Below are 15727 nucleotides of genomic sequence, written 5' to 3'. Positions count from 1 at the left end.
TTTTTCCATGGTTTACGGGTGTTGCAATGAACATTGGGAGAGGGCGGTCTAAGTTATGGAACTTGTGCCCAATCCCAATTGTATTTTTGTACAATAAAAATATGTTCAAATCAAACATTTTTTTTTCATTATGAGATGACAAAGACGACAAGTTTAAAGCCTCAGCTGATTTGATGCATGTTGAAAAGTCATCTTTATTGGGTATATACCTTAAATATCATTGTATAACCAAAACTTTTGTTTGTTAAATGAACAAAAATTTGATGCATATTCCATACGATGACTTTTCTTCTTTATATTGGATATATGTTTTTTTATTATTCAATGAAATGTATGGGTATTGATAATATCAGATTTCCTCTAATCCATGTATTATTTCACAAATGCAACCCAATATACTAAGTAATCCTTTCTTGAATGTTCCTATGGAATTAGACATTGGATTTTTTTCATAAATCAAATATTTAATAAGGTCCATTTTGTTTCGGTATAAACTTTAGAACATTTAGAAGAAAAAGATAAAGAAAAAATGGTTCAAATTTATAAAACACTAATGTCTTGAAATAAACTGGTTTTCTTTCGTACATTACTACGCATATGATGCTCCCTTTATGATGTTCAGATGTCTTTCAATATCCCTCAATATCTCTATTTTTAAAATATTAAATTCCCTATAACAACAACAAAAATGCGATTATTATTTACTTGATTAATTATTTTACCTGCAAATGCGTCATCAGATGATGTGCACAAGTACTAATACAAAATAAATTGATAGATAAACTAATGCGCGAAAGTTAATAAAGCTCGCCTCGGATTATCATATAACACGAATTTAATAAAACACGCTCATAATGTTATGAAATGACCATGTCTTTAAATATGGTTGCTGTGAAATACATGATTATAGTTTAAGATTTTCCACAGTGGACGTTTTGTGATTTTTTCATTCTGAGAAATAAAATGGCCATGAATACGTCTGATTATCTGGACAAATTTAAGGGTATAATTCAAGAATTCGGAATGTTCAACATAATGGAAAACTCATGTCTGACACTTAATATGTCCTCCTGGGTGCAATACTACGTGTATGTTGCTCCACTTCTGGTGGCTATCGCGATCCTCGTCAATATCTTCATTGTTATCGTTTTCGTAAAAGCAAGAATATTTGGAACTACTCAGAAATGGATTGTGGCTTGCATGACATTCGACAACATTTTCATGGTGGGAACGCACGCATTTCTGTTTCGTTTAACACTTCTGAATGAATTGTTTGGATATGTTAAATATTCTGAATGTCGAATTAATATGGCGATGTTCAACACCTTATATTTAATTCATGGCACATCGATGTGGCTAAAAACATCCATGGCGTTCCAGAGGGTTTTGGTGCTTGGATTCCCACTGAAGATGAAGGAAATTAACTTTCCTAAAATTGTTGGCAGCTTTTTCGTCTGTCATTCTGTAATAGGCTTTCTATCATTTATTCCAAATCAGATGCAATATACATTCACCCCATTAAATGCCATTCAAATTAAGCCCGGAAGTCAACTGTTTCAAGTTATTCAATGCTGTGTCTTAGAGCCGTCCATAAGTGGATTCGATCATGCTTCATTTGGGTGGGTTAGCATTATGTATGCAACCGTTTATGTGAATTTATTGCCCAACATGTTGACGGGGATTTTCACTTTAGTCTTAATGGTTCAAATTCGTAATCACATGAAAAGGCTTGCTTCCGTAAATGTAACGGCACGTAAACGAAGCGTTCCTTATATTCTTGTTACCAAAGTCTCAATTGTTCTTTCGATAAGCTATAACCTCCAGCAGGTACCGTTCTTTACAACTTTCCTACAAAGTGACATTGAAAAGGCGCGAGAAGCAAACTCCATGTGGTTCATATTTAGCGCACTTTCAAGTAACATTGCGAAACCAATTGAATTCTTAATTTACCTTTCCTTAAGTGAAAAATTCAGACGTAAAGCGTTAGATATTATTTTCTGCAGAAAAGAAACGGCTTCTGTTTCGGCTGTTTCAACCAAATCAAATCATATTTTGACCAAGAGTCAGTCCAAATCGGCTAAAAGATCCAATAATTCTGGTTATAGTGCGTAAACCTTAAGAACTGCTTTAAAGTCAGCTTTTGATCCAGAAAAAAACCGCTTTTTATCTTCATCGAAAGATATTTCAATGGATTCGATTTTTTTTTTGCTTCTACTAGGTGAAAAATGAGTATCACATCCAGTTGAAAATTTCAAAATTTGTTATGTATAGAAACGACAAATTGTCCTTTTCTATGAATATTTTTGAAATAAAAAGATATGGTGAAAATTTAAAAGAAAATTAATCTATAATCTCCGCGCTAAAAAAAATATACAGGTGTACAAAATTGTGCAAACTGTGATAATGTTTGTTGATATACTTTCATGTTAAATACTGAAATCTGATTGGTTTAGACCCAGTTCATAATCTGTTCTATTACCCTTAGCGTTAGCAACGCACTTAGCAACGGGTAACATTACGAATTGTTATATGCGCGATAATCATGCGCGTACGGTTCGCCTTAGAATTCACGCTATTCCTATCTTAAAGCAGTGATGTTTTCTTTAAAATTAAGACATTCAGTATAACAAAATAAATAGTGCCTGTTTGGGAGGATAACAGTTGAAATTTACACCCCTCGGAAATCAATCGCGTCGGTTGACAACGGTTTTCTCGGGGTGTCAATTTCAACTGTTACCCTCCCAAACAGGCACTGTTTATATATTATAAGCCGTAATCTGTTGATCATTTGTATACAAGCATAATGTCAAGAATAATGTATTTTTTTCAATTTTGTAAAGGTTATGACCCACGTCCCCTAACTTTGTTTTAACTGAGTATATTGTATTTTACAGTCTGTAATATCTTTGCATGTCTTTTAAGTTTGAAATCTATAGTCTATGATGAGTCACTCATAAAATTATATATATATATATATATATATATATATATATATATATATATATATATATATATATGGTTGCATTTTTCTATACTTTTGTATTATACTAGTACATGTATATTCTATCACTAAAATGTTTACATATAAACTTATGTACCTTTGTAATATATTGTACAGTTTTTATGTATGTTTATGGAACGTAGAATGTTGTGATATTCAGAAAACAATTCATGTTGGGACTCAATTATTCATTCCTGTTTTATGTTTAAATTTTTGAATTTCATGATGTATTATACACAACAAAGCTTTTAAAACAATTAATTGAACTTGTGTTTCAAATGTAAATTTGTGCTCCAAAACTTATGGATTTTTTCTTCTAAATTAATACATTTTAATTTTTGTTAAGAATAAAATTATGCTGACGTACAAAATGATTTGTTTTATTTTGTTTTAAATCTATTTTCAACAAAATACAAATATTGAAGTAACATGCATTTTAAGGAGACTGGATGGTCAACAAAATTAACCATAAGATCTGTCTTTTTTAAAAATGATTTGTTAAGCTACAACGGTAAACTATTATATTAAGAAATTTTCTTTTTCTATATTTGGATTTAAATAAGTGTATCGCCTTCCAACATAAATTGGGACCCAGCACCACCTTCCTTGTTGTTACGTGCCTTAATAATTGTGAGTTAACAGAAACAAAGGGATTTATTTTCTACAGAAGTTATCTCTCTTATCAGAGGTACAATCCACCTTAAAGTTTGAATGGTTCAAATTCCTATAATTCTTTATAAAGAGCTCTTCTTCTGAAGGAGACATATTTCCAATTATGTCCAATTATGGAAGTGACCATGTAGATCTCTTTAAAGAACAGCGTAAAAGAGTTGGGGTCTTCTCTGGTCACGAACAACCAGTTACATTTATATTACTCAATTCAGTTCTCATGGTTGCTGCTATGCCATAATGGCAATGGGTTGAATAATATATAATACTGTAAGGTGAACCAAAGTGCATCTTGTTATATCTATTGATATCAAAGGAATCCCATGAGGCCATATTTCTTAGCGTCCCGATACGTTGATGCAAAGAAAAAATTATATAATGAAATGTGTAGTCTTGTATAAATCTTTCGAGTTATATACAGGGCATACATGTATACGAGGGTCAATCAAAAAATACGAAGACTTTTGTTATAGCTATGTTACTTAACGTCATATCATTACTAAATTTGGTAGACATGATTAAGCAATAGTTTTTAACAATTTGCAAGAAAAAAAGTTAATGAATTACTCTATTTCTAAGAATTATTTAGAATCTAATCCTGCAAAAATGATGTCACGGCGCACGGTCAACATTTTTGTTATGTTATCAATAAACTATATAATGTTGAAAGTAATATCTCTATAAATTGGGCTTAAAACCAAATAATATTGAAACCTCAAATTAAGTATAGTCATGGTATTCTATGTTCCCAATAATGACGGGATATACTGTTTTGTCGAATAGATATTAGTAACTAAAGACAGATAGTCCTCTTTAGAAAAGACAAAAAACATCGACGTCGCCAGACGTCACGGCGCAACGAGAAGTACAAACAAAATGGATTTAACTCAGGAAAAAGCCGATACAAGCTGTGAAAATGCTCAATGGTGCAAAAAATAAGTAAACAATTATTTGCAGGTTTGTGTTTAACTGTAAAAATAATTTGTGGGGGTTTGGTTATTGTATTTTGAATATAAAACAGTCCGAAAGAGAGAAGAATATCTGTAAATATTTGGTCCAAAAATAAGTAACGCCAACCGACGTTCAGGGTTATCCTTACTGTAAACTAAGAGATACATGGTTAGAAAATAAAATCTTTGAAGAACTAAATTACTATTCTCGAACAAATGTGTGCAAATAAAATGTTAAGTGGTTTAGTGCCAATTTGAATTGTAAGGAGAAAGGCACAAGAGACTAAGCGTGATATAAAGATGAGGTATATCTATAAACTGTGCGTGTTTAATCTTGACGTCATGTTTTGAACGTTACCGTGCGCCGTGGTGACAAAACGTGTTGTTTTTAAAAAGAGGTTACAACAATACCAATTCATCAAATGGACTAAAACTTCACATATCAATAACATAAGTGTTGATGCACAGATTAATCTGTTACGTATGACTTTCATGAAAAATATATGATAGACAGCCACATTGTCTTCGTATTTTTTGATTGACCCTCGTATTAATTGTAACATACGAACTTACATGAGTAATAGCAGGCAACATATCATCAGAGTAAAAAGAACTTCAGGGTAAGCTTCTTTTGTTTACTCGACTTTCTTGTTAAACCCAAACTTTTCATTGATACAACTTTTTTTGGCATATGTAAGTTGTACATTCCAATACGGTTTACAAAATTGAACCAAAAACTTTCCATGTTTTCAATAATTGTGTTAAAAATTCATGTAAAATAAAAAAAAAACTCCACTAATTTACTTTATGAGTTTCATATGAATTATTTTACTCAATACCTGCCATAACTTCAATTAATGTAGCATTATTTAAGAAAATAAGGAATCATGATTTTTTTGATTTTTTAATATCAAATTGCAGAATTGCTGAAAACTATATGAATCTAAGTAATAAGGAATCATTTTTTGAATATTATGAGGTGACCAAATACGGTTGGGTGTGTCAAATCTTTCACAAAGCCCTCTTCGGGCTTTGATCACACTCAATAGTTTTTAAAAAACGTAGACGTGCTCAGAGAAATGTGTACTGTATGCATGCAGGGAAATATTCACCCCCGTTGTCATTGGGCGAATTCCAATGTTTCAAATATAAATATTATATTATATTATAATAGCTTAGTCAAGGATATGAAAGTTACATGGAATAGCCAAACTAACATGTTATTTACTTAACTTCCGTGACCAAAAATAAAGTGCCAAAAACTTTGTGGAGAAAAATCTTTTTTATTAAGGAGTAGATATATAATAATGATTGTTTTTCAAAAGTACGCATCAAATTTCTTATGTAAGATCAAAAGTTTCATTTAATCTTATAAAAATAAATACACTCAAAACACGTGAAGAAGTTTATATTTGTGCTCATGGTGCATGATTTAGCAAAGTGTATTAAAAAAAATTAAACGTCGCTGATTTCCAATGCTAAAATAAGGGGAAATATACACTGAATGTAAATATAAAAAATTGAACGTTGAAGATTTCCAATGCAATCACAAGGAGAAATATACACTGAATGTAAGTATTGATGTTTAAAAGTCTGACCTTTTTGCTTTTTGGGCCATTTGACACATTGTGGAGAGGGTTTTCTGTGGTGTCAACAACAGAACAGATTTATATTATTATGATCCAAGCCTTCAGATTACAAAATAATAACATATTAAATGCTTATTATTCACCAGCTTCCAAATATTTTAATTAAGAATATGAACTTTAAAATATTAAGGATCTCTACATAAGGTTTGTGCATTGTTAAATATTATTTGATACAGAAAATATTTAGACTTACTTTAATGTTGTCTTAATAGCCATTAGTTTTTTTTAAAATTTAGCCCGAAAAGCCAGTATCATGTTATTATTATTATTGGAATGTATTGTCCCATAGAGGTTTTGGTGACATTTTCGTCCATAAGTCCATGAGGTTGATGGAATGTGATGATAGAAAAATTAAATATGCATGGCATATTCAACTAAAGAGAATCAAACTGATATAATTGGTTAGATAAAAGTTGTGTGTATAGATAGATAGATAGATAGATAGATAGATAGATAGATAGATAGATAGATATATATATATATATATATATATATATATATATATATATATATATATATATATATATATATATATATATGAGAGAGAGAGAGAGAGAAAACCCATATAATATGCATTCCAATAGTGAGAATTTTAGTACACTGAAACATAAAGTTTCATGGGGAATAATTGTGGCAATTCTAATAATTTTACAGCAAAAAACTCTTTTCTAATTCATTTATTTATGAACCACAAACTTTTGTCAAAAGAATTACATTACCGGGTATCTTTTTCTTCATTGTTTATTTTTTATTTGTACGTTTCCATTTAGATCCATTTCTTTATTTTGCACTCATATATGATAATGTACATGTGTTGGTGCATTGATAACATTAATTATTTGAACATTTAGGCTAATATATGAAATCATTTGAGTAATTATTCACAAAATTTCGAAGATAATAGGATAGATTGTACAATCTCTGTAGTGCTTCTGGGACAATAGAATATCCGTCATTTTTACCTCCTCATTATGTCCATTGAGCAATAAACTCTGTAAATTATGCGAAATAGGTAACTAAGGACAATTTTAGAAACATAATTAAAAGTAAAGAGCAAACTTAATGAATTTCTGACTAATTGAAGCCAGGATTACTCTTCCAAGCTTTTTTTAATAAAGACACAAAATACTTCTGAAAACTCTGAATTTAATCGAAAGTTTCATAAAATATTAACGTCAAACCCTCCTGTTTTCAGTAATCTCGGTGAAAAAAATCAATTTGAACATCGAAGTTTGTTGGTATCAACTGTCAAATTTGAATTTCCGCTTTCGTCTGTATTTTTCAATCGCTTATTCATAAAATAAAATAGATATGGATTAATGGTAGAGTTACAATATCCCAACCACGATATAAAAAACCAAGTCCTTTTCGAGTTTTGAAATCCAAATGTGTTTTCAAGAACCATAAGGACAAAGAATGGAGTTGTAAACGCGATAAATGCGCTATGCAGAACTATCAAAGTTTTCGTCACTCTCGTCTCGAGTTTCCTACCCCTTTGGCTATCACCGGAATAATTTTCGCCAATGTGATTAAATATTTCCTTTTTTCTGTTGCTCACTTTTAGATAAATATTCACACTTGCAAATATATTCAAACTCAGTGGAAGGTAAAACGCAATGAGAGATCCAAGAACTGCAGCAAGTCCCTTAACAATGAATAAGTTTTCGCACTTGTTTTCTTCGGTGACAAAAATAATGGTCAAAGAAAGAGAAAAAGACACGAGCCAGCATAGACAAATGAGTACAACTACGACTTTCCTGATCATGATTCGGAAATACTTGAACGGCTTGCTCACGGCCACGAATCTGTCGATGTTCATACACGTGAAGTGTAACACAGATGACGTTGTGAACAAGCAGTCTAACATGAACAGTGCACGGTCGGCCATCGTCTCTCTGACCAGTGCTATACCCAGTAGTCCGTGGACAATGGAAGGGGTCATCACGAGCAGGCCCACACAACCATCCGCTACGGCCAGGGACACAACAAACACATAGATTTTTCTATGAAACTGCTTCCTTTTCACCACTTTGACAATCAGGATAATGTTACCGTACACAGTTAATATCACGATGATGAATAGAATGATCGTACACAATATTCTCCAAGTTCTGCTTCCTATGATTTCATGCTCTTCACATTTTACATGTGTCTGTGAATGTTTAAGGAAGCGTTCTCCATACTTGCAGGGGAAAAGTAGTACAGCTCCCGTCAATTCTTATGCATCAACTAGTTCGTTCTCTTTGACCATGGAGAGCAGCTTCCGCCGTCATTCAATAATCATTTGACGTTGTGACTAGCAAATACAACAGACGATTTCCTGATGCATGTACGAAATAAAACACTCGTGTATTTGTAATAATAACTGCAATAAATAAAACCCAGTATATCATCTCACCTTTCAAACATTATCTAAAATGCGTGTTTTATGGCTTGCAATCTTATGGGGTGTCATTCAACCAGAAAAAGCTAACTTTTAAAGTTTCATGTAGTTTAGATATGTTTGAAAATTAAAAGCGAGATTTTAAAATTCGCAAGACGGGCTTCTCGCGATTTAAAGCGGATATTAATTCCTCGCGTTTAATTAGGAATTTACAGTATATATATATATATATATATATATATATATATATATATATATATATATATATATATATATATATATATATATATATATATATATATATATATATATATATATATATATATATCTGGCTGTAACATCTAATTTGAATAGATAAACAACATCATATATTAGTATATCGTATAACATAAATTGTTTACGTCACAATACGACATGCATTCAACACGTATTAATCCGTTTGGCATTACGGTTAAATTTTGTACAAATGAATGTTATTTTACTTAATAATGTGCCTTGTTTTCTGATTCGAATCGTAAAAAGTTAAATCATAATGAATAAATTTATTTGCTACGAGTGATACCTCCCACCTGTTGAGCTGATTCGGCGCGCTCGGATTTGATTGATCGTCATATGCTTTTCCGAACAGCATGCACTAATGTAAATGATTTCCATACGAAAGTCGTAATGAAAACGCTCAGATTATATATGATGCCTTTAAACCATATCTCTACGACAATGGCTGAACTATTTCAAATCACACATGCCTCCTAAATAGTTAAAGTATCTACATCTTCAGGGTATTATTCTCCATTGCCATTAATTTAATCGAGAATAATATTGTATTTTTAAAAATACATTTGAGATCAATTTCTTGAAACAATTTCCTTTTAATCGTTCTAAATTTTAACTGTATTTACGGATTTTGTTGTAAAAAAAAATATTTGTTTAAAATTTACATCTCTTGTTTTTTCCTGTTAATTTTTCATATAAAAGCAAGATAGAGTTCAGAGAGTAAAGACAGAATTCTTTGCTTATCCACCGTTGTCTTATTGGGTTAAGATTGATTATCACTTCCAAAGTTTGAAAGCTAGAATGATTGTGGACAACAGTAAAATATTTATTTTAATTTGTGATACCGATTCTTGTAAATGAATTTGAAACCAACAAATTAGTTAATGAATAAGTACCTTTTCTAAATAGTGGATTTTGTTTATGTATTTGCCAGGGAAGCAAAATACATGAAAGAGTATTCCCTCGTGAAAAAATTGCCAAGTAAGAATTTATAGGTAGATGAAACATCAATGGCTTGGAAACATAATTTTAATCTAGTAATGACAGCTTCCCGATTTCATCAAAGTTTTGTTACTATGATTCATCTTAACGTCCATCAGTAGTCAAAGAAATTGATTTTTCCATGGTTTACGGATATTGCAATGTACATTGGGAGAGGGCGGTCTAAGTTATGGAACTTGTGCCCAATCCCAATTGTATTTTTGTACAATAAAAATATGTTCAAATCAAACATTTTTTTTTTCATTATGAGATGACAGAGACGACAAGTTTAATGCCTCAGTTGATTTGGTGCATGTTGAAAAGTCATCTTTATTGCGTATTTACCTAAAATATCATTGTATAACCAAAACTTGAGGATGTTAAATGAACAAAAATTTGATGCATATTCCATACGATGACTATTCTTCTTTATATTGGATATATGGTTTTCATTATTCAATGAAATTTATGGGTGAAAATAATATCAAATAGAATTTCCTCTAATCCATTTATCATTTTAAAAATGCAATCCAATATACTAGTAATCCTTTCTTGAATGTTTCTATGGATTAAGACATTTGATTTATTTAGATTTTAATTTTTTAAAAATCAAATATCTAATAAGATCCGTTTTGTTTCGGCATATACTTTAGAACGTTTAGAAGAAATAGAAAAAGGTAAAAAAAAAATGTTCAAATTTATAAAACACTAATGTCTGGAAATAAACTGGTTTTCTTACGTACATTACTACGCATATGATGATCCCTTTATGATGTTCAGATGTCTTTCAACATCCTTCAATATCTCTATTTTTAAAATATTAAATTCCCTATTACAATAACAAAAATGCGATTATTGTTACTTGATTAATTATTTTACCTGCAAATGCGTCATCAGATGGCGTGCACAAATACTAATACAAAATAAATTGATAGATAAACTAATGCGCAAAAGTTAATAAAGCTCGCCTCGGATTATCATAGAACACGAATTTAATAAAACACGCTCATAATGTTATGGAATCTCCATGTCTTTAAATACGGTTGCTGTGAAATACATGATTATAGTTTAAGATTTTCCACGGTGGACGTTTTGTGATTTTTTCATTCTGAGAAATAAAATGGCCATGAATACGTCTGATTATCTGGACAAATTAAAGGGTATAATTCAAAAATTCGGAATGTTCTACATAATGGAAAACTCATGTCTGACGCTTAATATGTCCTCCTGGGTGCAATACTACGTGTATGTTGCTCCACTTCTGGTGGCTATCGCGATCCTCGTCAATATCTTCATTGTTATCGTTTTCGTAAAAGCAAGAATATTTGGAACTACTCAGAAATGGATTTTAGCTTGCATGACAATTGACAACATTTTCATGATGGGAATGCACGCTTTTCTGTTTCGTTTAACACTTCTGAATGAATTGTTTGGATATGTTAAATATTCTGAATGTCGAATTAATATGGCGATGTTCAACACCTTATATTTAATTCATGGCACATCGATGTGGCTTAAAACATCCATGGCGTTCCATAGGGTTTTGGTGCTTGGTTTCCCACTGAAGATGAAGGAAATTAACTTTCCTAAAATTGTTGGCAGTTTTTTCGTCTGTCATTCTGTAATAGGCTTTCTGTCGTTTATTCCAAATCAGATGCAATATACATTCACCCCTTTAAATGCCATTCAAATTAAGCCCGGAAGTCAACTGTCTCAAATTATTCAATGCTGTGTCTTAGAGCCGTTGTCGTATAATTTAAGGTCCGCCCTGTAAAATGGTCCGGCCGGACCTTTAATGTTAACATTTAGGGTCCGGCTTTCCCCTATAAGAAAAGGTCCTACCCGTAGTCACTTACTAAAAGTTCTCTTAAAGTAATTATTCTTTTTGCTCCTGTACATGTGTCTTAAAGATGTCTTTGTTTATGTAATCCAATAGGACATTTGCGTATCGTACATGTATGACCGTATTACTAATTAAATTACTTTTGGAATATTAAATATTGTTAGCGGGTTAGATTTTGACCAATTGTATAAGAATCTGAAAAAAAGAAAACCAGGAGTATTTTGACAATAATTTGCACACACTATTAAGTCCCTTTGTTTTTAAATCTCTTCCGGTGTATATGTATAAACAGAGGGTTTCACGACAGGTGAACACGTGTAAAAGAAGCACTGCAGGCATTCACACCTGTGCTAATCAGAATACACCCCTGAACTGAGAAAGAAAAAATGTCTCCGCTGCAGTGTTCTTCACAACTTAGATTGTCTCTTTAGCTCGTGCTTCGTTTAATTTTCAGTAGGTCAGGAACGTATGATTATATACTAATAATTTATACATCTCTAGGTAGATTTATCATTTATTTAGTGTATGATGAATAATAAGAGGCTGCATATATGGATTACCTGAACAAAAGGGATATACGTTGACAATATAGTGAACATACGTAACTGTGGTAACTATAAGGGCGAGAAAAAACAAAAGGAAGTTAATTATATAGAAGACACATGAACCTATTATCAAAAAGCATGTTTTGATTGACTACAGGTACATGTAGTGTTTATTTATTCTTTCTTTATTCACTTTAGGCTTAACAGCCCATCCATATTCATGTACATATAACATACAGCATAGGCGTCGGAAACAGGGGGGGGGGGGGCTAGGCGGGGGCTGAGCCCCCCCCCCCCCCCCCCACACACACTTTTTTGCAAAGTAAGACCTAACTATTAGGCACATAGCATCATAGATGGTTCAGCCCCCCCCCCCCCTTTTTCTCGCAGGAAATATAATTGCCCCCCCCCCCCACGGATTAGGATTTTCATGATTTTGGGAATAAGGTGGTTTTTTTTTTATATTAATATTGCTGAGTATTAGTCTAGCCCCCCCCCCCCCCCCCCCACACACACTTTCAATTTGCTTCCGACGCTAGTGTACAGATATGCAAGTGGAACAGGAGAATAGACAATGTACTTAAATTATGCCAGCAATTCATTTTGTAATAAATTTTAAACTATTATCTGTATACTTTACAAGGTTATTCATAATTTGGAACTTTTCTGATCTTAAAAGTTGCATAAATTTGAACATTGAAGATTTCCTCCAAAAATATGGTTTTATATATGTTTTATGAAAAAGATCATACGAATGACACACCAATAGAAAATTAAATTCATCTTCCACACAATAAATATTACAATATTATTATACATTTTTTTCGAATTATGAGTGTTCTATTCAATCGACTAGTTTAAAAAAGTAATAAAAGTCTGATATTGTGGTAATAATCACCATCTCTCTCTCTCTCTCTCTCTCTCTCTCTCTCTCTCTCTCTCTCTGTTTTTTTTCTCATAATATGCATGCAATTTTGTCAAAAAAAGTGTTTATTCCCGACCGTATTTGATCATCTCAAAATTCTCAAAGATTGATTCCATATTCATTTATTTACAACGTCCAATATTTTTACATGTATATAATGATGCATAATAATGCAGGATTTTGAAACGAGTAAACACTTAATAGATAAATCCTTTTCCATCGATAAATTTTGGTATGTCCAAGTTAGGATTTCTCATTTATGAAAAATTAAAGTTGAACTAACAGCGTACTTACAAAAATTGCGTTGAGGAAGAAATATAAGAAGCAAGATATATAATCTGTGATATGTTACAAAGTGTTTTTAAGCAGAAATATTAATCTATTTGTTAACTGCCTAAAAAGTAACATCCTTACTAATTGAAGAAAAATATGTATCCCCTTGGAGTAAAAAATAGACGTCCTTACTGAAACAGATAGTGTCAAAGAAGATCAGGCTTGTATTAGTCTCTCTCTCTCTCTCTCTCTCTCTCTCTCTCTCTCTCTCTCTCTCTCTCTCTCTCTCTCTCTCTCTCTCTCTCTCTCTGACTTCCATGTTGGAAAGGGGCCTAATTTCACACCACTAGATGAGATCTGCCCCGATTCAAAAAATATGATCTTTTAATTTAGGAGTAGGATTTGATATTATGATTCAGGAAAAAAAATCCGCTTGTTGAAATTCTGGATGCAGATAATCAATTAATCATATTGACTCTTGCTTTGCAGGCACGTAGCAGAGTGGGGGGGGGGGCAGGGGGCCTGCCCCCACCCCAATTTTCTCGCAGCAACTAATTTTCTTAAATTTACATATAAAAAATTGAGTTACCATGGAATTGCCCAACCCCCACTTTTTTGAGATTATGTATAAAAAATTGGCTTGAAAAGAAGGAAATTTTGAGTGCAATTGAAGTTATACCACGCCAGCCAGCCAACCCCACCCTCCCCACCCCAACCCCTCCCTCTCCCCCTCCCCCTCCCACGGATTAGGGATTTAAGAAAATTCAAAATTCCCCCCTTTTTATGCGTGTCTGCTTTGATTTACCCCGAGGATCTTTTAATTTAGGAGTAGGACCCAATACTATGGCTCAAAAAAAGGTCCGCCCGCCGTTGAAATACTGGATGCAGATAATCAATATGCGTATTGTTTCTTACTTTGATTTACCCCGAGGATCTTTTAATTCAGGGGTAGGATCTAATATTAAGGCTCAAGAAAAGATCCACGCGTTGAGAAAAACTTGTTAACACCTGTAGCTAAACAATGAACTAAGTACAAGTAGTTATTACATATTGAACAAGTTTTGATGTTCATCTAAGTTACATTTGTATTTAGGGGGTAGGATACAATATCATTGTACAGAAAAGCCCCCCCCCAACCCCCATTGAAATGATGTATGTAAATATAATTCACAGTATTTTTACCCGATGACCTTTTATTTTAGAGGTAGGACCCAATAATATAGTTCAAGAAAAGGTCCGCAATTATTGTTCATTTGATTCTTGTTGTGGTATTTTTCACTTGATCTTCTTAATGTATGAGTGGACATGAAACTGACTTCAGGGAAGTTTTTTATTTATTTATTCACAGTAGTTACACATTATTTATGATAGTATTTAAATAATTGATTTTCATCGTAAGATATTTCAATTAAAGGAATGAGACCCGGTACATGTATATATAAATGCATTGTGTCCCTAAAAAGATCTTAAAATTAATGTAATGTTTAGTAAGAGAAGTTACTGTAGTAAAACATATTTATAATGCAGTTATATCCGACTACTATTTAAAGATGTGACAAAGGCCTGAAATCCATTGTAAACAATTGTCCGTCTCGTTGAAATAATCTTAAAATATTAAGCTTTGTTTGGGATATTTGTCTGACGGTATTGATTTTCATCTAATGGCCTTTTTATTCTTTAAATTGGGGGAGGGGCCAAGAAATGCATTTCATAATGTTTATATGATACTTGTGAAAAAAAAATTTAATGCTATATGTGGGTGTAGCAAGCAGGAATTTAAAATAAAATTTTACCGGGGTGTCAACATTTGCCTTTTTCACACAAATATTTTCTTTTTAACAAATTTTAAAACTGAATCACCTTAAATTTTTTAAAGATACATGTACAAAATGCTAAGACAGCCCTTTTTGCTAATATTACATGGGTTTAATTTCTTATGAACAAATCAATTCCTTTGGATACTCCTCTTCTTTGATATTAACAAAGGCAAAAGTATGATCCAAAAATATAATCATAGGAAAAAGGATCAATGAATTGAACAATTTATTATAATTAGCATAACTTGCACATGTGTCCTAGTACAAATGAAAAAATAGCAATAATACGTACCGCTTGCGGGTATCGGTATTTAACATAATTCTAAAAATATTTGATTTTGTAATGGGTCACGTTTTTAAGCGTGTATCATATTGGAAAGATGTGCAAAAAGAGGACGTATAAAATGTCCATTGTTTA

The 15727-nt window shown here is 32.1% G+C and overlaps 1 protein-coding gene across 1 annotated transcript; it reads right to left on the bottom strand.

The window, feature by feature from the left end:
• Window positions 1–7076: 7076 nt before the first annotated feature.
• LOC128182196 (5-hydroxytryptamine receptor 4-like) lies at window positions 7077–13811 on the bottom strand. Its single transcript, XM_052850800.1, has 2 exons — window positions 13806–13811; window positions 7077–8451 (listed from the first exon to the last, which is right to left on the bottom strand). Exons 1-2 carry the CDS (start codon window positions 13809–13811, stop codon window positions 7483–7485), a joined length of 975 nt encoding a protein of 324 aa, XP_052706760.1. The 3' UTR covers window positions 7077–7482.
• Between the last annotated feature and the right edge of the window lie 1916 nt (window positions 13812–15727).

The sequence above is a fragment of the Crassostrea angulata genome, chromosome 4 (genome assembly GCF_025612915.1).
Source record: "Crassostrea angulata isolate pt1a10 chromosome 4, ASM2561291v2, whole genome shotgun sequence".
NCBI classification, from domain to species: Eukaryota; Metazoa; Mollusca; class Bivalvia; order Ostreida; family Ostreidae; genus Magallana; species Magallana angulata.
The sequence above is the reverse complement of the archived record's forward strand: the minus strand, read 5'-3'. Positions and strand labels throughout refer to the sequence as shown.